A 27,573-nucleotide genomic window follows, 5' to 3' on the forward strand; every position below is an offset into this window, starting at 1 on the left:
GCGACACGCGTGCCCGTCCAGATGTAAACAAGACCCCCCCGAACTAAATAACAACAAATGTGTTTTTATCAAGTTACTGGTCGGTATTAGTACTCCGTGAGACTGTTGGCAGGCCAACCGGTCAGAATGGCCGCGGAGACGCTGCAGGAGCTCGTATCGGCCGCGGCCTCTTTGCACTCTGACCGAAGAGCTGTGACATACGACAGCCACTCGCTATCAGACACAGACAGCCCGGTGTCTCTGCTCTACAGAGATCTGCTTCAACTGGCTGAGGAACTGTCGCATCTTCTGCAGCTGCACTGCACTCATAGTAACGGCGTTATCGGGCTGTATTGTTGTGATGACCTGTATATACCAGTGTGGATCCTGGGGTGAGTTCACCACTCTGTGTGTGTCTCAAGTTTGAGATCACTACGTCATATAATCCGCGGTTGTTTTTGTTGTTACCAGAATCCTCCAGTATCCTGCTGCTTATGTTCCTTTGGACCTGGAAGCTCCAGGGCTTCTCTCTGCCAGAGTCATGAACAACTGTGGCCTAAAGTACTGTGCTGTGAAAACGGACCTCCTGCAGGTTAAACACCTCACATTTTATATACAAATGAAAAATGATACAAACATGACAATAATAGTATCTATAAAAGTAATTTTCATCATTGGTAAAAATGTTCTCTTGAACAGCACCTGGTTTTCCCAACCCTGTTTACTTAGATCTACCACTTAAGCTATATTGTTTAACTTTAGATCAAACCCAGATCCAGTTAAATTCTCCAATGCTGGAATAATACCTTGTGGTTGCAGGTTTTTAGTCAATACAGTTAATACAGTCAAAAGTCAAGCTACTTCTGTAATTATGTTGGGAAACATACTGAGAGCACAACATGAGTTCAGAAAATAAACATGTTAAAGGTTTTGATCAGAAAATCAGGTCCACACCAGTTTGTGATTACATAGGAACATTTTTATATTACAATACAGTGGTGCAACTTCACTCACAAAAATGAAAATATTTAAAGCACTCGTAATAACTGAAATACATACCATTAGAGGATTTGTGGGGCCTCTTGACATCCAGGGCACTATTGGGGCAGGAGGGTCCCACTTTCTGCACCCTTATTGAAGAGTTTCCGTCTTTCCATCGTCAGTTCTCTGTGTGAATATTTACACGCAGTTTCCTTGTCTCTCCCATCAAGCATTTCCGGACTGCTGTTGACAAACACGTATCTGTGGAGGTGTTTGTGGTGTTGCCCAAGTTTAAATTAACCTTGGTTCGAGTCCAGCTGCCATCAGCCAATAAGCTCAAACCAGAAATGGCACAAACTGCGGAAGGTGCTGATCTCTGTGATGCAGGTGTGGTGGAAAAGGACTTGCGGCACAAGGACTTGGCATATGTGTTGCACACTTCTGGAACAACTGGCCTTCCAAAGATTGTTAGGGTGCCGCATAAGTGTATTCTTCCCAATATTCTGCATCTGAGGTCAGTAACTATATTCCTCTGCCTGTCAACTTGCTGGGGATCATAAGTGCACTTGGGATTGTCATGCATATTTGATTCTTCCTTTAATTCATAGAAATGCCCATCCCTAAGGTGTACCCCTGTTTGCTCAGATCGTTGTTTCAGATAAGTGCAGATGATGTGGTTTTCCTGGCTTCGCCCTTAACATTTGACCCCTCTGTCGTGGATATTTTCCTGGCCTTATCATCCGGGGCACAGCTACTTATCACCCCCTCTATTAACAAAAAAATACCCAGTCGACTGGCTCAGGTGCTGTTTAAGGATCACAAGACGACAGTCCTACAGGTAAGAGTCAACCCATGAGAAATGTGTTTTACATAGATTTTTGTTTCCAGCATTTACTTAAGATTTGTATGTATACATTATATAGCATGCATAAAATTAAGTTGTAATTCACTTTTCAAACGTATATCTCCACGGAATAAATTATTCCCCAATTAGGGGTTCAAAAATATTCAGAAATGTTATATAATGCACACATTTTCTTTAAAATGGTGTCTTCACATAAGAAATTTTGGGAAACATTGGTTTTGATTCTATAAGGTGGTGATTTTTTTGTTTGTTTCCACAGGTCACACCAACTCTGCTCTGCCGCTTCGGGCGTCGTACCCTAAAACAGGAGGTATTGTCATCGGACTCCTCACTGCGGGTGCTGGCTCTGGGTGGAGAGTCATGCCCCTCACCAGCTCTGCTGAGGAGCTGGAGGCACGAAGACAACACCACCCACGTCTTCAACATCTATGGTATTACTGAGGTGTCCTGCTGGGCCTGCTGCTACGAAATACCACAGTCTCTGCTGCAGTCCAAAAGCCTGTGAGTGTTCCTGAAAGAAATTATTGATTAAATCTTCAGGTACATTTTTCCGTCAGTCAACACAACTTTATTGAACATGACAGACCGTCGAGCATGGCGTATTCAGTGCCGCTCGGGTCTCCTTTGATGGACACAGTGGTGGAGGTCAGAGATGAACATGGCTGTGTTGTTACTGAGGGCGAAGGACAGGTGTTCATAGGTGAGAAAATACGATTTCCCTGACACACACACACATACACACATATACATGCTGATCTTTCTTCAGGGAAATTAAAATGCATATAATTTTATTTGCAGGTGGAAAAGACAGAGTGTGTCTCCTGGATGACGAAGAGGCTGTTATTCCAGGGACAATGAGAGCTACTGGAGACTGGGTGATTGTTCAAGATACACAACTTTACTACCTGGGAAGGAGAGACAGTCTGATAAAACGTCATGGAAAACGGGTCAACTTGGACAATTTACAGCAAGTATGGTGTTTGTTTGTAGACTGTATGTAAATATTTTGTGTCATACATGGTTTTCAACATGTGTGATTATTCGTCAGAATAACACTGAATGTATTATGACCTTAAGTAGTACATTTACAAGAAAAGCAATCATTTACAGTTGTGTTTGTTGTTCCACCATTTATGTACTTCTAAGATGTTTTTTTTAGCGGCTCATCTTTTTGTGGATTAAAGCCGAGCTTGTGATGAGTTTGTGACAGTTTTCAAACTCAAATGACCTGAGGGCCTCTGAGTGTCTAGTTTGGTCAGTTGTTCTAGAAAATAATACTATATTTACTATGTCTATGACTGTTTTATATAGTAGAAGTATTTACCTTTATATTTCCCCTCCGCCAGCTCATACTGAGTCTGCCTCAGGTGGAGGCCTGTGCTGTGGGTTTGTATGAAGGCATTCGACTGCTTGCCTTTGTTGTGGTGTCCACACCTGGAGACCAGAAAGCAGTTTCTCCTCTTCCATCAGTGCAGCAACATGTGCAACAATCTCCCCCAGCTCTGGTTCAGCATCAGGAAGACCTGCATTCTCTTGTGAGTCTCCACCAAGAGGAGATGAGCGGTGCAGAGGGAGATCCGAGCAGACTGATCGTGAACCAGTTGTCTCTGATGCTGCCATCTTACAGCGTACCTGACGCACTGGTGCTGGTCCCAGCCTTGTGTCTGACTCCTCATGGTGAGTAATGGGCACACGTCACTGCTGAAGGGACTCAACACCTCAATTATTCAGCATTTAAGGAATTCTGACATTTGTTTCCCGGCAGGTAAAGTCGACATGGAGGCTCTAAGGACAATATACGAAAGACAAAGACGCTGTTTAAAGTCTCCACAGGAAGACGTCAGCCAACTAAAGCAAACTCTCCAGTCTTTGTGGCAGGTATTCACATAATTTAATAACGCAAATAAAGATCCTTTTTTTTCCCTGCATGTTTACACACAACCTTGTGATCTGTGTGTTAACAGGATACGTTGGGTTTTGCTAAGGATGTGATCATTGATGAGGAATCCAACTTCCTGTTAAGTGGAGGAGATTCTCTGAAGGCGCTGCACCTCTGTGAAGATATCCTTACCACTGTGGGAGTCACCTCGCCAGAACTTCTGGAGGTTATACTCGGCAAGACCTTCGCTGACGTCTTGCACTACATTGCCAGAGTAACACTGATGCAGCCACTCGAGAACAGCACATCGTCACTTCCTGAGGACAAGAAACGGCCTCACACTGACCCTCCTGCTTTTGTTCTAGCAAAGAGGGAACGCAAAGAGCCTCAGTCTGCAGCAGCAGAGAAACAGGCTTTTAAAGTTACAAGACGAGGAGGAGAGGTGATAGAAATGAACGTCAGAAATAAAAGATCAAACTTAACTGATGCGGTCAGAGAAAAAGATTCCAGTCAAAAACAGAAAGATAACATTCTGGGCTTCTGTCTGAGCTGGTCTTCAGACACAGGCAGATGTGTGGACGCCTCCCCAGTGCTTCTGGTCCATGAAAGAACAGATCAGTTGTCAGATGTGCCTAAAACAAGTGCGTTCATCGGCTCACACTCTCACAGGATCCAGGCATTAGACCTGGACACGGGGAACCTTCTGTGGGAGCGAGTTCTTGGTGGCAGAATCGAGGCGTCGGCTGCTGTGTCTCACTGTGGGACGTTCGTGATTATAGGTCAGTTTCAACTCTCCACGTGTCGTATTTTGATACCCAACTGATACCCAAAAAGTTATGACCCTTACTTTCCTCTTCCTAGGCTGCTATGATGGCTGTGTGTATTTCTTGTGTGCTGCATCTGGAAAGACGAGGTGGATATTTGAGACAGGAGACGCTGTGAAGAGCTGTCCTGCTGTGGATCAACACACAGGTCTGGTTATAGTGGGATCACACGACGGGCACGTTTACGCCCTGGACCCAAAGGTTAGTGTGTGTAATTTTTTTTTTTTGTTTTGTTTTTGAGTGATACCTGTATTTTAAAGTCCTCATGGAGGCCAAAACCTGGTCCTAATGAGACAGAAGCTCAGTCCTGATGAATTGGTTAAGTTAATGGCTAAGATTTGGGCATTAATTGTCTTAGATTCCTTAAAAGGATATGTATGAACCTTTTTTTTTAATGTCTCTTGTATCGTTTCATGATTTAAAGTTTTGTGTTTTAGCTGCAGCGTTGTGTTTGGAAGCGTCACTGCGGCGGTGGGGCAGTGTTTGCCTCTCCTTACCTCCAGTGCCCTCTCAGACAGCTGTATGTGGCGTCACTGGGTGGTCACCTCCTCTGTCTCAACCCTGTGAGTGAAGAAAAGCGTCACTTTGTTGAATGTGGTTTCAGGGTTAAATTTGTAACCGTCTGATGTGTGTCTCTGTCCAAGGACAACGGCGACGTCCTTTGGTCTGACAGCAGGGACGTCCCGTTCTTCTCCTCACCAAACGGCTGCTCTGGGCTTGTCGTGATCGGATCTGTGGATGGAAACATCTGCTGCTACAGTAACACGGGGAAAGTGGTGAGAAGCAGAATCAGACTAATGTAGTTTATACTTGTGTTGCCTTGGTTTTCAGTCTCAATGCAAAGGGACAAAATGAAAGTAAACAGATACACTGAAGGGCAGACTTAATGGTTATTTTTGCCTTGTAAGGAGGTAGGTACATTTCCTTTTTACATTAATAAAAATATTCAACAGATTTTAAAATATCAGATTTTCAGGTAGACTGTTTCCTGATGAGATCACCTGCTTGAATATATAAATGCAATACTAGACTGATTTGATTTGCTTACTTATATAGTGGCCGTATTTAATCTCTCCCTATAGTATGTTTAATATACCATCAAGCAAATGATGAGTGCATATAATCCAGCTTTACTGTTTACCCTTCACTCACTTCCAGCTGCTGCTCTTGGGTTGTAGTCGAGGCTGGGACCTGAAGTGGTTTTAAAATTATAATGGTAACCCTTTACAGTACAGTAATAATATTGTAACAACTGTATACTAGAGTGAGTACATATTTTTACATAAATACATATTTCTGTAATAATATATCGCTAAGTAGTAAGTTGGTATTAAATGGTTAGATTGGTACTAAAATTATATGATGATATGAATAATATATGATACACATATGTGAAATTATAATAAACTACAATCAAATAAAGAAAGTGGGCCGCTCAGTTTTCCACAGTGTCAGTAAAATCTCACAAGATTGACAGTTGTTTATAAAAAAAATCCTGAATACGGATACCAAATCTGTCCTTTACCTTTTGACTTGAGCTGAAACATATCCTCCTTGTAATCAAGTCCTGTCATGTTCAAATGTTTTTTCTACAGGTGTGGCAGTTTTTAACAAAGGGACCCGTCTTCTCGTCTCCATGTTTCACCCTGGACCGGCAGAGGCTTCTGTGTGGGTCACACGATGGTCAGCTGTACTGTTTAAACTCCGCTGACGGAGCTTTAGTTTGGACTTTCCAGACGTCAGGCAAGGTGTACTCCACGCCGTGTGTGTTTGATGGCTCCACTGTGGGCAGGGGGGGGTTTCTGGTGGGCCTGGCCTCCACAGACGGCAAAGTCTGGATCCTGGACGGCGAGAATGGACAAATGCTGGCGTCACACGTGCTGCCCGGGGAGCTGTTTTCATCCCCAGTGGTGCACGAACAGTTCCTTGTCGTCGGGTGTCGCAACGACTACGTGTACTGTTTAAAGCTGACTGTAAAAGAGGAAGCACAGAGGGATTAGATGCTGATTTTAGAATAAACACTTTTTTCCATATCTGTATCAGGGTGTTGCAGAACTAGAGAAATGACGAGGCAACAATCCTGCGGTTCAGACATCAGTATTTACTTTACATTATTCATAACATTTTGTGTTCTTTAATAATTTTCATGAATACCTCTAAGTGGGACAAAAAAGTGCAAATAATACCAAACATTTTTTGTGACATATAACACTGCGTACACTACACTATTGTGCACGGCCAAAGTTAGAAACAAAATAACAAAAGTGACTCAGCCGTGGGGGTTCTCTCTCTGACCGAAGCTCAGGTAACGCCTTTGATTGAACATACAGTACATACTTACATACATGTACAGATCATTAGTGAGTGGCAGGACATGAGAATAATGCTGGAGGTTTTTTTTGTTTTTTTTGTAATCATATAGGCCATTTTTACATCATGTAAGGTCATATCACATTTACAAGGACGTGGTGGCATCAAGCCTACAAACAGGAGCGTCACAGGAGGACAGCTACAAGAATCATATGTTACAGCAAGCAGGTGTTGTGTCATTAGCTAAGCAAACAAATCCAAGGTACTGCATGATGACACGGCCGTGAGGGAAGTGTGCAACTCACTAAAAATGCCCAGTAACACTTGTGGTCTTCAGTGCTGTGTTTAGGTGCACCCACCATGTGATTATGACATTTTGTTCACTCTATAATGGCCGAAAATTTGTACAATAGCTTCTTCGACGGCGGTCACAGTAATCACGGACACAGTGAGAATTGTTAACGCTTAGGTTCCCAGTACGAGTAAAAAAAAAGAAGAAGAAAGAAAGAAGGCTTTCTTTGTACATGACAAACAGGCTCAGGCTTTACATACATATTACCAACAAGTGTCTGTAACACTTCATCAGCTTTCCACAAGCAAGATCATGTTGAGTTGTTGTTATTATTATTATTATTACTGGTAGCCCTTAAAACACGATTCATACAGTTTCCCTCTGTAGATTAAACACCGTCGTGTGTGAGAGCTCCATCTCTCTTGTGTTTAGTGCATGATGTATTTACAACCACGGTGACACAGTTGCCTACAAAAAGAAAAAAAAAAAGAAATTGGAGTTGGCTATCGCAACGGCCAGTCATGGTTGTGATTGGCTGCTGAGGACTCGGTCCTATCGGTGGTTGTATACAATATGCGCATGCTTGCAATGGCTGTTTAAATATATCTGTGCAGAAGCACTGGATTATTTCAATGTGAAGCGCACTTCAGCATCATGGGAGTACCAGCCAGTTTGTGTGTGGTGAACAGGTGACGGAGGGCTTTTACTTGTAAGGTATGTTTTCGTGGTGATAGAAGTAATCTGGAGAGGAGAGGAGAAGTCAATGCTGACTCTCCCGGTGCTTCATTGTCCGTCTGTGGACGTCGTACAGTCTCGATCCAGGCCAGAGCCCAGTGTGAAGCTTGGTCACGGTGTTATTTAATGATCTGAGGACAATCACTCCAGGCTTTGGCCTTTCTTTTGGCCAGAGCCAGCCAGGCAGGCTCTGTGGACACCTGCCCAGAGTCGCTGGAGGGGAAGCGCTTTGACACCTCCTTGACAGCAGGTGGCGATGGTGTAGAGTCTGCAATCTCAACTGAAACAACAACGCACAGACGAAAGCTGTCACAAATATAGGCAATTCTAAAAGTTTTTTCTCAATATTTCAGTTAATTCTTTAAAATTTGGCACAAACATTTGGTGGTTAAAGGTCAAGGTCACTGATACCAATTTTATATATATATAAAAAAAAACTTTGCGAAAGTGATATCTTAAGAATGTCATGAGAGAATCACTTTAAATATGGAACAAATGTTAACTTTGCTTTGTGGGACAGTTGCTTATAGATTTATTGTAAGACCCCCTGACACTGTGAGACCCATGTCACTGACCTAGTTGTCGGAATGTATGTAGAGCTACTTACCAGTGACAGAGCTGGGCAAAGTGTTGGCTTTTTTCAGTTGTTCTTTGCGCTCCAGTCGTCCCAGGAGGCTGTCGGGTCTCTTGGGCTCCTCTGGTGTTTGAGGTTTGGAGGGACTGATGCTTCCACCGCCTTTGCTCTCTGTGGGACTCACCAGTGTGACCTGCAAAAAGGGTTTTTTGATTATTTTACAGGAAGGAAGAAACGTTTGGGAGATGAGAAGAATAAGATCTTAGAAAGAGGGCGAAGATCTAATCACACATACGCTGTCTCTCGTTTGTTTTTCGGCCAGCTTGGCCTCTCTTTGACAACGACGATCATCTCGATTCTGCTGCTGCTCCCTGAAGCCCTTCTGCTTCTGCAAAGCCAGGGTGATCCATAAGGGTCCAGACTCCTTATCCTGGACCTTTGCACTGTCCAGTGAGTGTCTGCTCTGTAGGGATGGTTTATCTGCAGAGGAACAACAAATGTAAGGTTTCCAGTTTCCAAATTCTCCATGATGTACTCCGGGATTTACTGAAGAAGACAGTTTTCATAAACTGAAGGAGACGTTCACATATTTCAAGCCTATATTAATATTCTGCTGTTTAGACGGGGAATTGAGAAATCCCTTAATGATGCTTCTTCAAGAGAAATTATGAGAGATGAAATCCTCAGCATTTATTTTATGACACTGAAGCTAATATGAGAACAGCAACATCCAGAGTTACAGCCACAGAGTCAGGGTGAAAATGCCTCTTTAATAGCTGCACTGGATGAACAGTTAAAAAAGAAGAGCTTTTCCAAAATAAAAAGTAAAGCTGAAAAATTTAAGATTCATACTCAAACATCATGTTAAGAATAAGTCAGTATGAATAAACTTTTGGTTACATCTCAAAGTAAATGTTGCTCCAAGAGCTACGTTTGGCCGGAGGTTTATTATTCTGTGTGGAAGTCTCTGTAGATGTAGATGTTTGATTTGCCCACCATCTTAAAGCTGTACTTTAGAGCAGTGGTTCTCAAACATTTTATATCAAGTATTTGTACCACCTGAGAAAACATTGATCTCTCCAAGTAACACCATTTTCGCCAACGTTAAAATACAGTGGCGTAAATAGGCCGAGCAAAGTCAGCTATGAACTTTTCACAGGAGACAGATTTATTCCCAGTAAAAGAATCTCATCATCCTCCTCTTCCTCACATATACTTCACACGCTGGTATTGTTTAATTGTCTCTGCACGCCAGTCAAAATTCCTCAGCTCCACTCCGATCACATACCCTGGCCACAGTTTGAGAACCGCACGTTTAGAGCATACGTTCTAATTAACATTAACTGCACTTTCCCTGGAGAAAGTCACACTGACCTTTCCTGATGAGCTCTGTCTTTCTGTCCACCTTCTCTCTCCAGGGAATGTTAATGGAGGGGAAGAATGACCTCTTCTCCTTCGGCTCCTCTCCTTCTCCTTGGATCTGGACTTGGCTGGTCTGGTGCAGGTGGGCTGCTGCTGAAGTTTCCTCACTCCGGCGCGTCTGCTCCTGGCTGGGTGAATCTCCACACCCTGTTCTCTGGACCACGGCATCACTGGACGGCCCATGAGATACTTTAGGAAGCGGAGATGGAGGAGGTGTTGGGACTGATCCCGCAGGTTTGGGTGACGCGGTTGGTCGTCGGTAGAGCGGTGGTTTTGAAACCACTTTCTCAACTTCGCTGTGCAAGGTGGGGCTAGGAGACTTTCCCAGTTTAGCCCGAGGGCCACCAGGAGAGGCAGATGCATGCAAGTACTTGCCGACTGCACCTACTTTCTGTGGTGAACCAGGACTTGATTTGTTAGAGAAGACGGAGGAAGTAGAGGAAGTATCAAAGTCTGGATCAACGGGGGTGAGAGGTGAAGGGACACCATCAAAGCTGTCCCCGTCACTGTAGCGTTTCTTCCTTTTCTCAGTGGACTGTTCACTGTGAAAACGCAGGGAGTAGTTAGTCCTCCTTAGTTTTATGCCAAAAGGTGAGGGCGTATCCTCACCATCTGGGCCCGGCACCTCTCCATCCTCTTTACTTTCTGATGCCTCTGATGTCACATTCTGAGCTCTGCTCTTCAGTTCTGCCCCATCAAATTTGGCTCCGGGGCTTGGTACCAAAAAGGAGGGGAGGTCTTTGGCAAACATACATTCCTCTGACCCTCTCTCTACAATGCGAACAGTTTTACTTGTCCTGTTCTGAGGTTTAGTGGTAGCAGCAGTCGGTGAGACTGCAGTAAGGCTGTCAGATGGAGTAGTCTCCTCTCCCACTTCCTTCCCGTCTGCTGCTGTGGTGAACACCTCAGAATTCCTGTTTGAATCCCCAAACTTCATCTTCGCAGGAGTGATGGAGAACTTGGCGCTGGCCGACATGGTCTTCCTGAGGTTTGTGTGGGAGAACGCAGCCTGGTCTTCGCTGCTTGGTGGAGGCTGCTTTTTGTTTACATCTTGGTTATCGTCATACTTCCCATCTTCTACCCCCTTGAATATCTTTGATCGGATACTTGCCCATTCTGCCAGGACAGCTGCACTGGACTTATCTGTGGAGAGTACAGCCTCAGTGAGGGATTTGGTTTTGCCAGACTTGCGGTCTGGTGAAGTTTTGCTCTTGAGTGGCGGTGTTCCCTGGGCCTTTCTGTCTTCTCCCAGACCCAGCAGAGACTTACAAGCACTGTCTTTGATCTGGTCTAAATTGACAGCTGTCCCACAGAGCTGGGCACCTGTCACTAAGATGGCTGTGTGGGGGACATATGGTGATGCTGGCAGGTTGGGGGAGTCTGTTCCTTCAGGGGAAGAAGCCTTAACTCCCTCTCTTTGTTCAGGTGCAGCACCTGTCTGGTGGCTGGAAGCTGGTGTAACAGGCGTAAGGTTGACCTTCTGGAACAAAATCTGGTTTTCTCCAGAAGAAACCTTGAAAGAGAAAGGTCTCTGTCTTTCCTCCATCTCCCTCCAGCGCAGCTCCTCTGCTCTCCTCTTCCTCTCCATTGGATCTGAACCTCCATCAGTCTCCTCTAATAATCTCCTCTGCTCCTCCTCCTCCTTCTTCCTCCTCTCCTCTGCTTCCATTTTTTTCTTTTCCTCTATCTCTTCCTCTTTCCTCTTTCTTTCCTCCTCTTCTTCTTTCAGCTTCCTCTTCCTTTCAGCCTGTTCTTCCTCCTCTCGTTTGCTCCTTTCCTCATCCTCTTTCCTCCTCTGCTCTTCCAGGTGCCTTCTCTCCTCCTCCTCACGTTGTAGACGTTCCTCTTCTTCCCGCATCCTCCTTGCCTCTTCCTCCCTCTGCATTCTCTCTTGCTCCTCCCTCTGCCTCCTCTCTTCCTCTAGTCTAATCCTCCTCTCCTCCTCCTCCTCTCTCTTCTTTCTCTCTGCCTCCTCTCGAATCAGTCTCTCTTCCTCCTCCTGTTTGCGACACCTCTCCTTTTCCTCCTCCAGTTCGCGCAGCCTCATCTCCTCTGCCCTTTTCCTCCTCTCGTCATCCTCCTCTCTGAGCCTCTGCTCTTCCAGCTCCTTCTTCCTCTTTGCCTCCTGTCTTTCCTCCTCATGGAGGCGCTGCTTCTTGAAGCTTAGTAAGGAGTCAACAGATGCCCTGCGCTGGTCATCACCGGAGACCCCAGCTGTCTCAAGGTCCTCTTGGACCATGCCAGGGATGGAGACCTCTTGTAGGTCCTAGGAATTGTGGAAACATGAAACTTTTAAAAACAATGAAGAATTGAATTGATGAAAAAACATGCCAAGACCCGTTTGTTGTGTCTCATGTGTTAACCGTAGCGCTGACTCACCTGCGTGAACCTTCTATGTTTGCGGGAAATTCTCTGGTTTTTTGGTTTGACAGAGAGTTTATGCTTGGCAGCTGCATTGTCCAAGCGAGGAGCGGACTGAGGGACAGCGTCCAGATTAATGGACTCAATCGTACCAGTGGGTGGAAGAACTCGTTTGGATCTTGGGGACTTCACTGGGGTGCTGTGAGTGTGGGTCCCTTGCGCCTGCTTTGAGTCAAGGTCAAAGGTATTTATATTACACAGTTAAAAACAACCCCTGTCCCCCCAAAAGTGCTTTACATGCTTTTTTGAAGCATATTTATTAAAACTGCAGCACATCTGATCTACGTTCATAACTTAAATGAGGACACTATTAATTGAACATTTTGTTTATACAAAATCAATGCAGCTGAACCATTAACAGGATGTTTGCATTCCAGACACTGAAATATAAATGACTTCTGTCTAACATCACAGTTGCATCATTTAAGGTTATTTATCACACCGCGTGTAGTTCCCTGCCACTAAAGGCTACACATGTAAAAACACCAAAATGTACTGATTTTGATGAGGGGTCATTACCTGTGGTTCTGTTTTTGGCGGTTCCGCTTCTACCTGGGCCAGCACCTTCAGTGGGCTCCTGGGAACCTCTTCCTCATCTGAACTTCCCTCATCTCCCTCACTCCGCCTCAGTGAAGGCGGCCTCTGGCCAAACTTTATACCTTGTGCTATCTGCTTCTGTGTGATCAACGAAAAGTAAAATATTAACAACGCACAAAGAGTATAACCGATCGGTAAAACTTAGCTAACACCTCTACAGGGCCCACCTGCAGATTCCGTACTTTATCCGAGACGTTTTCCTGCGACATGCTGTAATCCAGAATGGGCTCCGTTGCCTGCTCTTCTGGAATAAAAATGCTGTCGTGGGAGAGAGCACGAGATCCGATGGGATTCAACTCCCTGCAGAAGAGAATAGAATGTCTTCAGTGTAGCAGCGTGTCAACATTGTCAGTCAGTCATTAAATTATCATGAGCAGTCGGCGACTCCGCTTAGCACAAATCATTTTTGCACAAAGAAATGAACGTCCTCTTCATACACCGGTGTGGGCATATAAAAAAAAAAGGCATGAATCAACATCAACTCTTTTCATAAACTATTTGAGCAGAGCCTCACCTTGCAGACTTTGGTTTAACACTTTAATCAAAAAGGAAAATATATGATAAGACAGTTGCTTCTTGACCTTCACTGGCTGAACGTCATTGGCAACTGGCAGGACAGGTCCAGGTTTGAATGAATCAGCAGCAATATAACTCAGTAAAGTTCAGTTTCATACTGACCTCAAATTTTGATTGGACTCCTCATCGTCAGATACTACGCCATTGCACACTTCGCCTGTAGAAACACTCGTCTTTAGCTCTGTTCCATCAAAGCCCCCTTTCGCCTGTCGCTCCTTCTTCTTCCTCCCAAACAGTCGTTTGAAGGGCTGGAACTTTCCCTGCCGTCTTCTTTCTGTAGGAGAATCAGAAATTAAGTGATAACTAGAGCTGCAAGATCATCAAATGTTATATCTCACTTTTATGTCACCTTTGAGCTAGAGCGGTGGGTGTGTTTTTGAGTGTGTGTGTGTGTGTGTGTGTGTGTGTAAATATGAAAGTGATTGAATTATGGGAAAAACAGCAGACTGAATGAGAAGAAAACCTCAGCGCTCTGCTTCATACTTACTTGTATTTAAAGGGGGAAAAAAAACATGCACACAAACAGAGCATCCACCACCAGAGAAAGCTTTCGCAAAGATCAAATCTGTAAATTAGTGACTAGAAACTGGCAAACACAACTCGAGATACGAGAGCACATAAGACACATAAATCCACATGGCTTCAAGCGTTCATCACAAACTCTTATCATTCATTTTACAAACACTTAACAATCATTGCTATCTAATAACACATTTATAGGCTAATTATGTTGGAAGAGCCCCAACTCCATCAGTCACTGAGGCAGTCGTTGTAACTGTAAACTATAATATACAACATAAATATAATGTTGCATATTACAGTTGCTGCCGGGAACACGAGGGCTGGTTCATGAGGAAGCAAAGAACCAAAGTTAAGTAATTAACTTTGGACTTTTGCTTGATCATTTTACTTTCATTGTTGATGCCAGGAAGTTACACAATCCAACTCCCATAAACGACTTGTGTAAAAAGTCATTAGTCATACAGAGTGTTTCTTCCAAATAGCTCTGTCTTCTACATAAGTCAGATATGTGTGTGTGTGTGTGTGGACATCCACTGGATAAACTCAGTGGGTGAGGTTACAGAGCTACAAAGCTACTCTACACCACTGAGCAGACAGGCGTGCTCAGGGTTCTGCCAGTATCGCTTTCAGAGCTATAAGTAGCAACTGGTTTGGGATTTCACTAACATAGAGGCATCACGGGAAATGATACAGTAAACTAATTTCCACAGTTAGGTCCATGACCCTGGTGTGTCCCTTCTCATTTTCTTGTAAAGATACATTTAAATAATGTGAATGAAATTACACTTACTAGCCATTTTATGAGGTATAAGACAGCGGTGGCACCCAATAGCCCATCACATGCATGTTCAGAGGTGGTCTGAACAAAGGTTAACTGTTGTCTTTCTGTCATCTTGAACCAGTCTGGTCAGTCTCGTCTGACCGCTTCAACAGGGAATTCTCACCCAGAGAACCGGCTCACTGGACATTTTCTTTTATTCTTAGTATTCTCTGTAAACTCTAGAGACGGTCGTGTGTGAAAATCCCAGTAGATTAGAATTTTTTCTGAAATACTCAACCATATTGCATTAAAAGTCACTTAAATCACCTCCCTTTCTTATTCTGATGCGCATCTTAAATACACACCTAAATACACGGAATTGCTGCCATGTAACTGGCTGATTAGTGATTTGTGTTGACTAGCACAGATGAGTACAGTGAGTGTACTGCACATATATAAATATGGAGTCATTTTCTACAGTTGGGGAAATGAAACTGGAAAAGAAAACTACATTTTAAATCATGTCAACATCATTCATTGATCCGTGCATCTCTGACAGTTTTATACTTGCTCACTGGCTCATCATCTGTGAATGTGAACACCTGTGAAGCCGATGATGCACTCAGTACTCTGTCAAACCCACTGTGAGTGCAGTGAGTGATATTATGGTGCGACATTGTTGTTCTTTTTCCCCGCAGCATGCTCTCCCAGCATCAGAGTCCACTGCATCTACTCTGGTAAAAAAAAAAAAGGCCTTAATGCACCAAAGTGGGAATGCTCCCAAAAAAAAGGGACATTTTCTCCTGCAGTGTATAACCCTATAGCAACCACTGCTATAGGGTTAAAGCCAACTTCCTGTGTGCGTGTACAGGAGAGTGTTTTTCGGCCAGGGGAAAATGAACTTGCTTGCAGCCCAGACAACAACTACAAGTCTGGCAAACACTAAGTACTTTTCCATTCTATAAATCTGAGGCAACATACACAGTCAGTAAAGCAAAGATCCAGGTGTAGTATGACAGAAATCTGAGGATCTTCTATGTCTATATTCTATGTTTGACATTTGGGGATATACAAATATGTGCTTGGTTAAATGATGCCACCCTCATGTCTGTCTATTCTGTATGAAGCTGTGTAGTTTAGCAAATGCCTTTTGACAACAAGGCTGGCTGTGTTAAAAGGTTTCAAATTTAAACGGATTAACACTCCACATTATTATAATTAACAGGTCCCAGCTTAGTTCAAACAATATAAAAAGGAAATGACAAATTGGCATCTAATTAAGTGTTATATAAAACCCACCAACCTGAGTTAGGTAAGGCAGAGCACCACTTACACACCTTCCAAACGACTCATCGTTAAGCGAAGACTGTAGTTTACCCAGTACACGCCAGTGTAAAATTCCATGCACATTTAACTGTGAAGAATCTGTGAAGGGAGGGATGAAGGTTCCAGTTTAAGTGAATGTTGTGAAGTTGAATGAAGGTTCCATGCTGAAGTAGGTGGGACCAGTCAGTAGTAGAAAATCAGTGCGTCTGGGGTTCTTTTCAAGTCATTTGAATGAGAAATTGTCTTTTAAAATAGTTCATTTTTTTAAGAGAGTATGAAATGAAAATGTGTGTTTTTGATTCCATTTATTTTAAGAAGGGGAAACAAATGCAAAACATTATAACTATTACAATTAGGAAAAAATACAAGCAATAATGTTTTGTAGTATGTGGAAAGAGTTAACGGACAAATAGGGTTGTAAAAATCAGAAAAAAGTAGAGAAATGGACGCTGCAGAACGACATACAGTGGGACTGTTTGCAGCAATCCCACTAACTATAAGATACCAACAAGACTGTGACCTCAAACCTCTTCAAAGCAAACAAAGTGGGTGATCTAAGAAGCCACACAAATGGACACAGCACACCACAAGCATCAGTAAGAGTTTCTGTAAATCTCTTCTACAAAGTCAAACCATCAGCACACCATGCAATTCTTAAAGAGACAGGGAAAACAATGAAGTCGAGACCATGTCATCCTCATGACGGGGATTGCTTGATCTGTTTTAGTACACTGCCTCTTTAAGATGTGGCTAAAAGCCCTCATTTTTTTCCTATTTACCTGGGCCTCTGGATTCGGTTACCTCTAAAAGCATGTCACGCTTTGTTTCCACAGCGTCCGTTGCCATGATCACTGCACACCTTGGCTGTGGTGAGAGAAGAGGGAAGTGAACATAGTACCTGCTATTACGGAGAAAGTATGAGCATTTAATTGGGGGGGAAGGGAGGTGATCAGTTCGTCTGAGGAATGATAAAGTCTCTGGCGTCTGAGGCTGCTCTGTTGTGAGTTGGATGTGCAGAAATCATAGACCTAAAAATACACAGCACAATTAAAAAAGGCTCTTAAAAGAGCTGAGTTGAACATGTTCATGCCTCAGCGGACGGCCCTTTATTCTGTGCAATGATTAGAGATCGGCAGAAATAACGACACAAAACCCACACAGACCTGCCTTTGCATCTCATAAGCTTACAGGAACAAACAAACCACAGACGACTTCCACCTGTCTGCAGCACACTGCCTGAGCCAGAGGTTTTCTGATGTACTGTGGAAGTGTGTGTTGTGTGTAAGAACCACAAGCGCCCATGCCGGTAGTGTGGAGTGGAGTGGAGTGGAGTGTTAGAGAGCTGGAGCGAAGCCCGCTGTCTCCAGTGGGATCAACATGCTGTGGGCTACAGGGCTTCCTTCCTGTGTTGGATCAACTCTTTCAGAAATGTCTTCTCCCAAAAGGCTCTTTGTCCCGTCTGATTCCAGCAGCTCAGAGCAAGGAGCAAACAAGCATGTCTGATAGTCGCGGGGTGTGTGAACACAGAGAGAGTGTGTGTGTGACTTGGAGTGACTGTATGCGATTGTGTCTGCTGGTGTAAAGAGAGTTATTATGGACTTTCCTTTTTTCTTTGTTTGTGTGTTTGGCTGCTAGTTCTAATGCATCAGCAAAGGTCTGTGTTTACTGGAAATATTGGACACTGCGGCAGAGGACAGACTTTGGGAGCAGACAGAGATGAAATGAGAGAAGCACAAGGAGCAGCCATGTGCTCTACAGAAGCAGAAAAGTGCCTTTGACACTGATACAGGTGCATCATTGGAAGGCAGTGGTATATTAGTCAGTGCTCTTGGAACGACCCGGGCGGCTCAACATCATTCGATGGTGATACAACTCTGCACCAGAACAGCTAAGACAGCAACCAGAGTCCTCATGAGCAGCAAGGCTTCATGACCTTACAGCACAAGAAGCTTGCTGAGGAAGCAGACAGACGAACACGATTGTGCCGTGTAACAGTTTACCTATTTCAGCTGCACAGCTTGAGACGGCTGTGCACCACTGCAGTAAAACCTTAGGGAACATCGATCTCCCCTTTTGCACAAAGCTTGTTTTACCCAGATGAACGACGCTGCTGCCTCCACTGTGGCTTTTGGGGGAAAAGAGTGGAATAGATACAGAACAGAGAAGGTTTGGGTTTGTTAGTGCAGGTGCTCTTGGAGCGAGGGACATGATGGAGGAATGTGAGCGTGGCATGGAGGACGACATGGTAAAGGGTGGATGAGGAAGCATTTGCAGACTGAAGAGCGTAATCTATTAAGACGTGTAATGTGAAATGTGAAATCTATGGAGTAGAAAGTTGCACAGACTGTAATGTAAGGCTTTCATCGACATCCAACTCCATGCGCAATCGCATTCTATACCATTCTCTAAAGTGTGAGCAACCGGGTTCCTATGGCAACATAGTCTACTCGCAGGAGTCAGAGAGAGATGACACGCACAGAGCTCAACAAATCCTTGTGAACACAAACAGACGCCTGCACATGTGGTATAACAGAAGGCAGAAAGTGCACAAGAATGATAGAGGGAGTATCCATGTGTCCACAGCACAAAATACAAGCATAAAGGGCTGGGTAATAATAAATGTGAACAAATAAATACCAGAGCTGCATGATGATTAATCAATATCAACTTAGTCAGCCAAACTACTGTGGCCAAAAAAAAGTTTTCTCATCAGATCCATCCATGAATCCACATCTCAGACCTGACGTTAATCTAATCGTACAATCGGATCACAACATTTCTGAGCAGTGTTTACACAGCGTCATTATGCAATCGCAAGGCATTGTTGTCACACATTTCAATAGCTAAATGACCAGTTAATAGACTTTCAGACATCCATCCTCTCCTGCTTTATCCTCCACATGAGGGTCATGAGGGTCACGGGGGAAACTGTGCCAATCTACCTCAATATTCATTGACATGGTCAATATTCCTGGAAGTCATCTAATGATAGGTTGCCACACAACATTAGACGTCAGGGACACACGTTCAGTCGTGTAGCATAGCATCATGTGGTGTTTCTACACTTTAATCGTCTTCTACGACATCCTATCACATCATATCTGTGGTTTGATCAGCAAAGCACATGTATTACACCAAACTGTGACAACAGTTGCATCTCTTCTTCTTCCGGCTTCTCCCTTTAAGGGGTCGCCACAGCGGATCATCTGCCTCCGTCTTGTCCTATCCTCTGCATCCTGTTACCCTAACTGTCCTCACGTCTTCCTTCATAACATCCATGAACCTTCTCTGTGGTCTTCCCTCTTCCTCCTGCCTGTCAGCTCCATCTTCATCATCCTTTGTCCACTATAATCACTATCCCTCCTCTGCGTGTGACCGAACCATCACATCCTTTCCTCTCTTACCAAAAAAAACCCTCTACTATAGAATACGAATATAGTGCTCAGTTGGTTTTCTCTTTTCATACAATATATGTTCTTGGCATTCGTCTGCACATCACGTCCACAGGGGTGCATGTGGAAAAACATGTTTTGCACAATGACACGCATCGTGGATCACATGACCGTGGTCGTATTCTCTTCACTAGCCAGCAGATAACTAGCAGAGCTTGTGAGTAAACAAACATCCAAAGGCCTACTGCTCCTGCCTCAGAATCTCTGACACAAACACTGTAGTTTTGGATGTGTTCACATGATATTTCACAAAATGACAGAATTACAGTGACGCTGCTACACTGCACAAAACATGCATGTACAACATGAGCTGCTCAGTTTTGCACAGTGAGAACACTGAAAGTATGCAGACTATACAAACTAAACCTACAAATGTATAGAAGACCTACAGCTTTCAGTATAAGAATGTCTTCTTACCGTGCACTTGTTCTGTGTGTCTTTGAATGTGTGGCTGTTCCACCTGCCTGCTGTCACTGTGGATCTAGGGCATTACCTGGAGTCAGGTGTCAGATGCAGTAAGGGTGAGTGAGTGAGTGCGCGTGTCTGCGCGTGTGTGTGTGTGTGTGTATAGGGTAGAATGGCAGAGTAAACATTTCATTTTGATTGAAATTTGACTAAACGTCTTGAAGGCACAGTCACATGCTCTGGGCTGACAAAAGTCAAACCAGTGCGTGCTCGTCTGAGTGCAGATGTGTGTTGGAGGGGAGCACATGTAGAGTCTGGTGGGAGGGGGGTGTGTCAGCGGGCATGGGGGTAGTGTGAGCGCCGAGTGAGGAGAGATGGGCGTTCTCCTGTGTGCGTTAGTGCTGCTGTGCCGAGAGGCACAAAGTGACACTTTGTTTCCCGGCCAGATAGCCAGTGCAGGAGAACAGAGTGGCATTCATCGTTTCAAATGGCCAATGCAAACAAAGCCTTCCATTGTCAGTAACAGTAATCATGTACGCACATGTGTGATTATAATAACTTGTAATGTGGCACATCATAATCGCTTTATGACATTAGGTTCAATGATGTCCATTTTGTGGACCATGAATGTGGTAACCTCAATCCTAAATGATTTCATGTGTTTCTTTTTTAAATTGAATTGATGTGGAATCATAATAGCTGCATATGTATACATATAGTATTAGTGTAAAAAAAAAGAAAAGAAAGGCTAGCTCCCCCACTCTCCACTCTTGGCAGCATCACACTGCAGTCTCACAGAGATATGGAAATGATGGGGCTTTACCAACCTGGATGCTGCCTATATTATAGAGGCAGAACACTTCAAAGACAGACTGCTCTCTGACTGGCTCTGTGCAGAAATAGAAAACCCCCCCTTCCGTAAAGCAGCACAAACATGCAAAAGCACAGCAGCCACATGCATTAACACAGGATGAGCAGAGTCTTAATGACTCCACTTTATGAGAGAAGAGGCTGGGATCGACCAACATCAGCTACTCTCAACGAGGAGTGAGCAGCCACCTGACATGTGGCACACCAGTCATTCTGTATTCTCATGGAAGTGGGAACCTAAAGAAAATGCTTGAATACATTGAATATATATATGTACACACACACACACACACACATATGTGTATATATATATATATATATATATTCTACCTACAACAGGCATCATAAGTCCTATCACCGACTGTAACTGCATGGACAGCAATAACCTGACCAACCTTATTCTGATTATGATGCTGACCTATAGAAGAGTCCATTCATGTTCCCATTAACCTGTTAGAGCATGTCTGAATAAATCCTTGTCTAGATTGTGTCCACCACTGTGAGAACTCGGTTTTCCAGGCGAATAGTTTACATCCGCTTCAGAACACAGAACACATGCTCTCGTCTATATTTGATTTGTCCATTTGTGCTGCTGTACAGACATGGCAGATCGAGATGGCAAAACCCTTACCTAAAGTACATCTAAAAGGCTTAATCTAAGGCTACGAAAACCTTTTTTTTTTTAGTTATCCTTTATTTAGCCAGGAAGGTCCCATTGAGATACAAAATCTCTTCTTCCAGGGAGTCAAGACTGCAGCACAGATAGTACAGATAGTTACAGAAATGAGACAATTTCAGATATACAATTCACAACAGAATATAAAAGTTAAGACAGGGTTATTCAAAGAGAGTAAAAAAAGAGAGATATAATAAAGTAAAGTGCCGAAGTATACAGGCTGTACCAACATGATCCTTAATCCGAACCCCTCAAAAAGGTTTTGATAAATGCAAACTTATGGGTAGTATTCAATTTCTGCCAATAAACCCTTCTCAATGATAGACACTGGACTAAAAATGCTTGGAATAATCCACGTTGCCTTTAATCTGATCATTGCCAAATATGATCTTGCTCAGGTTGTAGGTAATCAAAATTATTACAAGGGATTTTCTGTCTTGTCTTTGGGTTCATGTTTGGAATATGTATACACATCAGTTTGGATGTGGAACTCAAACATTGCAGTACTGTATAAAAAAACACAAAAACAATCTGTTTTAAAACACCACAGGGCATGGTCACCTCTGAACCTCTGATGACATTAATCATCATTCAAACATCAGCTCATCCTGTTATTATTTATGGTTTCCAGGTGATACTACAACCAAAAAAAACCCAGAGCAGATCACAGGCAACATCAGCTGTGATTTCATCTCCAGCATAACTGTCATCTCCTCTGTCTCCTCTACCACCACTGTGACATGAACGCAGCATTGATTTAGGTGAATTAAAAACGAACCGTGAACATACAAATTCAGCTACTGTTCGCACATGTAGGCCCACGCCTACATCTGTCTGTCTGTGCGTGGTTTTATAACTGACATTTCACAGAACTGAGGATCGTCGGGAGAAAGAAAACACGGGCGTCAATAGTAAAAGATGACATCAACACACACCTAAAGGCACGGGATTGATGCATAACCGTTAATAGCGGATGAGCCGACGCTGCCGCACAGGGATTACAGTGTTCATTTCAGACTAAAGGGCGAAAGGAGAACAAAGACACTGTCCTCTGCTTCTTCTCCCCTCACACATTCACACCACAGAATGTATCATGTAGATCCGCGTTATTATGGATTTGGAAAGAAATAATACAACATTTGAGACAAACTGGCTTGTTGACATCAGGGTTTGCGCATTTCAAATCAGATCAGAGTGTCAGCCCATTTACAGACCACACACACACACACACACATACACCTGCGAAGGATGGAGCAGAAGATGCGAGCAGGTCAATGAGAAATGAGAGGTATGACACAGTGACAAGGTCACCAGCGTCGTGGAAAATGGAAATTTAACACAACAATCATCATAAATATAATCATAAATAACGGGTGAGAGAGCGAAAAAAATATCAGCCAGTACCTTTTTTTCCTCCGTTTAAACGCGTCTCCTCCTGAGGAACACACCAGCTCCCGCTGCTTCCACCCTTTTGTGTTGCTGATGGTGCGGGTGCCCGACGGGAAGAAACACGCACGCACAAACGAACCAACGCACAGCGCGACAGCCCCGCAGCTGCACGCGTGCGAGAGATGGATGGGGATGGAGGGATCGAGAGGGAGGGTGTGGCTGCGAGAGAATGGTGAGAGGAGGCCGAGGAGGCGGCGGAGCGGAGCGTCGAGCTCCAGTCACGGTGCGAGCACGTCGGTGTCACGCAGGCGCGTGCGTTTCGGAGGTAAGTGAGCTGAATGACGCGCACTGTGAACGTGCAGAGAACGAACAAACAAACAAACAAACCGATGAATAAATAACTGGATAAAAACGTGTAGGTTCCTGAAGGTGTTAACTCCAGTGTACCTACATACAGTAGGACAGGGCTTCCCAGAGTATGGGCCGCGACCCACTAATGGACCGTGGTAGTATTGCAAGTGGGCCACAGACTGGGCTATTAACATTCTTCTGAAGGTCTGAAGAAAAAAAAGAATTAGGATATCTCAGTTATGGCTTAAATGCTAATCACAAATATTTTGATCAGTATAGAGATCATGATTATTTATGATAATTATTCATTGATAAGAGACAAACATATTTAAATGCCACAGTGTCATCTGTTTACTTCAATGTTCTACTTTTACAAGAAAAAACTAATCAGTCTATCGCAAACCAGTCATTATATTTATTATTAATTAATTATTTACATATAGCTGCTGCGATTACTGACATTATAATAATGTACATCTATTGTCATCACAACTGTCCCTACTGTGGACATAATGCTTGCACGTCTTTCGTACTATGATATGCTGACCAAAATTAAACATTTTTATTTACATTAGTCCCTAATATTTATGCCTATACTCTTTTAATCTCAGGATTAATTCATTTGTACACTTGTTTAACTTTCAGTTATCTGGTGTTATTAATGCTTTTTGAAGCTATTTATGGTTTGATTAAGTTGTTTTATTTTACATTACATTACATTACATGTCATTTAGCAGACGCTTTTATCCAAAGCGACTTACAATGGAATCAAGTACAATTAGCCAGGGGTGGAATCGAACTTGCAACCATGATGTCTTTGGTACACAAGGTAGGGTCTTAACCACTGAGCCACTCCCCCCATTTTATGAAAAAAAGTTGCTCCCTCGGTCATGTCATCCTGGTGTCGAACATGACAGAAATTTGACTGAAAGTAGAATCATATTTTTGAAAAGATTACCTGAATATAAAGCATCCGCATTATAAACAACAAGAGTAGGAACATTTTACATATTCACAACTCTTAAACCTGGTTTTCCACTTCAGTTAAATGCGAACGGAAATGTGTCCGTTATGAGATTTATTTTGACAGGTCAAACAGGAAATGTCTTAATTATGCTAGGTTGCTAACTTCACACAGTTTAAAAGTTCAGTGTGAGTACGTGGTTGGTAACCAACGGTTTTATTTCTTTTTTTCTACTAACGTGCAGTATTGCTGTAAACGTAAAAAAGCTCTCGGGTGTCAAACGGACGGTAGGAATGGTTCCTCGCAGGCAGGAGTACGGGGGGAAGAGAAGCGGAGGAGCGCGGATCGGCTCGGTTACACATTTCAGGACAGCGATGAACTCGGGCTCCCTCCGCCGCAGCCCAGCCGTGCTGCCGTCGGTGCTAACGTTCCTGGTGATCGTAGCCTCCGGAGGCCTGTTGCTCATGATAGAGAAAGGAATGCTCAACAATATGGATACGCCTCCTCCTCGGGGTAACGGCAGGCGGCTGGACTTAATCCGGCAGGCTGGGAAACACAGCCCGGCCGCTGTGGACGTAGAGTCCGAGGTACAGTAGAGCCCTAGCGGGAAGTTTCATCTCCAGAGGTTTACCAGACTCTCTGTGTAGTTTCTCAACGGTATTTCAGCTTTTAAGTTGCTGAAACCATTTCCCCAGTTGACACCAAACACATTTATGGTACGATATGCCTTTTGACTGTATCAGTCGGGTGGCAATTCGATTTGTATTGTGAATCGATTCTGATTCTGATAGTGTGTATTAAGATTGATAGTCCGGACAACTGGAATTTGCTTTTCTTCCTTAAACCAAAATTGAATGATACATTTCTTGATACAATACAAATCATATTTCCAAAATCAATGCACATCCCTTGCTTGTCAAAGTTGAAGCCTGTTAACATAATTGTAGATAAATACATATCTGTAGATAGAGATATAATTCTGTCTATCTGTGGATAGGTCATTGTGTTAGGATGGCTCAATTTGCAATGTCACACAAAGCAAAGACTTCATTTAACCACACAATACAATTAGACAATAATAGACTCTAGTCCATACAACTAACCACACGACAATAAAAGCAGAGAAGAGAAAGCCACCGTCTATTTGATCTGGATTCAAGTTTTTCAAGTTCGTTAATGATCTACGCTTAAATGAGTTATTCAGTCTGTGGTTTGATGGCATTAATTCATTTTTAAAACCAGGATCCAGACAAAGCTGTGAGCATACTGATGGTCTGTCTGATGGAACCATTTGGCTTTCAAAGTACTAGTACTAGACCACATCATTTTACAGCAGTGGAAATATATTCTGTGTATATCCCTCTTACAAACTCTGAAGACAACAGGTCAGTCATTACACCCACTGTTTTTCTCTGCTCACTTAACATTATGTATTCTATTAACCTATTGTCATACTCTCACAAAGCAGTGACTCAAAAACACTGCGATAAGATTGAGGTTACAAAGGCTGCAGACCTGACGTTTACTCCCTAGTATAGGTCAATTTTCATCTTCCCATAAAACCCTCACGTCCACAGCCATCAAACACAATTTCTACCTTTTTTTTTACAGGCCGCGTAATGACAGGCATAGGTGAAATGTGAAAGGTAAAACATTGGTTAAAATGCTCCTTTTAATTTACTGATTTTATGATATTGATGTAGATCCTCCAGGAGATCCGTAACCGTACCATCAGGACCATGTGCAGCCATAAGAATATGCCCCACAGCATTTGGACTCTAAGCCCCCTACAGAGGAAGACACTGCTTCAGCACATCCTGGTCAATGATGAGTACCGCTTCCTCTACTGCTACGTCCCCAAAGTGGCCTGCTCCAACTGGAAGAGGGTTCTGAAGGTGCTGAGTGGAGCACTGGAGAGTGTGGACGTTAACGTCAAGATGGACCATCGCAGTGACCTGACGTTTTTGTCCTCTCTGAAACCTGAGGAGATCCGCTACCGCCTCAAGCACTACTACAAATTCATGTTCGTACGGGAGCCCATGGAGCGCCTGCTCTCTGCCTTCAGGAACAAGTTTGGAGAGATCGAGTCTTACAAGAAAAAGTATGGTGTTGAGATCATAAAGCGGTACAGAAAAGGTCACGCTAAAGACACAAACATAAAAGGAGATGATGTGACCTTTGCGGAGTTTGTTCGTTACTTGCTGGATGAGGATGTGGATCGTATGAATGAGCACTGGATGCCGGTGTACAACTTATGTCAACCCTGTGCCGTTTCTTATAACTTCATTGGTTCCTATGAGCACCTGGAGAGTGATTCAGAGTTTGTGCTCCAGCGCATTGGAGCACCTCCTCATGTTCACTTCCCAGAGAGGCAAACATGGTACAAGCCAGTCACTACGGAGACGTTACATTACTATCTGTGCAGCTTACCACAAAAGCTACTGAGGGAACTGCTGCCCAAGTACATTTTAGACTTCTCTCTCTTCACTTATCCATTCCCAAACACGACCACTGAACACTGTAGACATTAAATGTGCACTGTCTCATAGTGGCCGTCACACCAGCACGATTCCAGTTCTTGAACCAAATTTTTCTTGAACCAATAAATTGGTTTGGGACCTCAAAGGTTATTTCCAGCAAGAACTAAAAAAATAATTACTTTTTTCTTGCAAGCTGTTACGTCATCAGTACGCATGTCAATGTAGATGAGAGGAAGAAGGAAGGACAACATACCAGTCAATATGGCCAAGGAAACGAAGAACATACAGTGGTCTCAGGACAATTTTCTGCCACTGCTGAGTCAACTTCCTCTCATGTTGTGCATTGAGCAACACCCACTGTTGATGACATAGACATTGGAACTTTTATTCCGTGTGAATGCGGGATTGTACCAAGATTCTAAATAGAACTACAGCCTGAACAGGAACCGTGCTGGTACTTACCAGTGTCCAAGTGCTAGTTGACAGTTGTCTCACACTTTTACTTGAGATGTTCTCACATCATTGCAAAATGCTGAATATTACAAGAGATGAAGATTGAACTTCAGAACCACTAAAGTTTCAGGTCAGCTACAAAGAACAAAGTTACTGAAAAGTATGTTACATGCACTGTTAAAGCAGTTAGTTCACAACACATTGATTCAAGTGTAAATAAGGTTTCAAGACCAGACTTTGTATTTTGTACCATCTTAATATAGATTTGGGGGGAATTTAAGGGTTAATAGCTTCTATGGGCATTCAGTGGTTTAGCAGGCTAAAGCACACACCATGTACTCAGAGGGTTGTGGGGTCTAAATCAAGCTTGTGTTGTTTTTTCTATGTCACAGCCTCTCTTTCACACTTTGTCTATTTACTTTCAACTATTCACCATCTAATAAAAACCAGAAATTTGTAATATACATCTC

The 27,573-nt window shown here is 43.4% G+C and overlaps 3 protein-coding genes across 4 annotated transcripts; 2 read left to right on the forward strand and 1 right to left on the reverse strand.

The window, feature by feature from the left end:
* aasdh (aminoadipate-semialdehyde dehydrogenase) lies at positions 1-7,623 on the forward strand. The gene is made up of 14 exons (XM_044017668.1): positions 1-371; positions 451-571; positions 1,191-1,474; positions 1,606-1,798; positions 2,085-2,326; positions 2,410-2,525; positions 2,624-2,796; positions 3,172-3,502; positions 3,591-3,703; positions 3,790-4,483; positions 4,566-4,729; positions 4,966-5,091; positions 5,173-5,304; positions 6,124-7,623. Exons 1-14 carry the CDS (start codon positions 127-129, stop codon positions 6,526-6,528), a joined length of 3,339 nt encoding a protein of 1,112 aa, XP_043873603.1. The 5' UTR covers positions 1-126; the 3' UTR covers positions 6,529-7,623.
* cracd (capping protein inhibiting regulator of actin dynamics) lies at positions 6,615-23,117 on the reverse strand. Of its 2 annotated transcripts, XM_044017667.1 has the most exons (9): positions 22,871-23,117; positions 13,558-13,729; positions 13,047-13,179; positions 12,802-12,957; positions 12,241-12,447; positions 9,814-12,127; positions 8,735-8,919; positions 8,473-8,632; positions 6,615-8,145 (listed from the first exon to the last, which is right to left on the reverse strand). In XM_044017667.1, exons 3-9 carry the CDS (start codon positions 13,086-13,088, stop codon positions 7,985-7,987), a joined length of 3,225 nt encoding a protein of 1,074 aa, XP_043873602.1. In that variant the 5' UTR covers positions 13,089-13,179; positions 13,558-13,729; positions 22,871-23,117; the 3' UTR covers positions 6,615-7,984. The 2 variants fall into 2 exon arrangements, with proteins under 2 accessions (XP_043873602.1, XP_043873601.1); XM_044017666.1 differs by lacking the exon at positions 22,871-23,117 and having other exon boundaries at positions 13,062-13,179.
* Positions 23,118-24,316: 1,199 nt separating this feature from the next.
* chst14 (carbohydrate (N-acetylgalactosamine 4-0) sulfotransferase 14) lies at positions 24,317-27,567 on the forward strand. Its single transcript, XM_044017665.1, has 2 exons — positions 24,317-24,757; positions 25,874-27,567. The coding sequence occupies exons 1-2, from the start codon at positions 24,464-24,466 to the stop codon at positions 26,699-26,701; spliced, it is 1,122 nt and encodes a 373-aa protein (XP_043873600.1). The 5' UTR covers positions 24,317-24,463; the 3' UTR covers positions 26,702-27,567.
* Positions 27,568-27,573: the final 6 nt, after the last annotated feature.

This window comes from Solea senegalensis, unplaced genomic scaffold, assembly GCF_019176455.1.
Source record: "Solea senegalensis isolate Sse05_10M unplaced genomic scaffold, IFAPA_SoseM_1 scf7180000015690, whole genome shotgun sequence".
In the NCBI taxonomy this organism is placed as follows: Eukaryota; Metazoa; Chordata; class Actinopteri; order Pleuronectiformes; family Soleidae; genus Solea; species Solea senegalensis.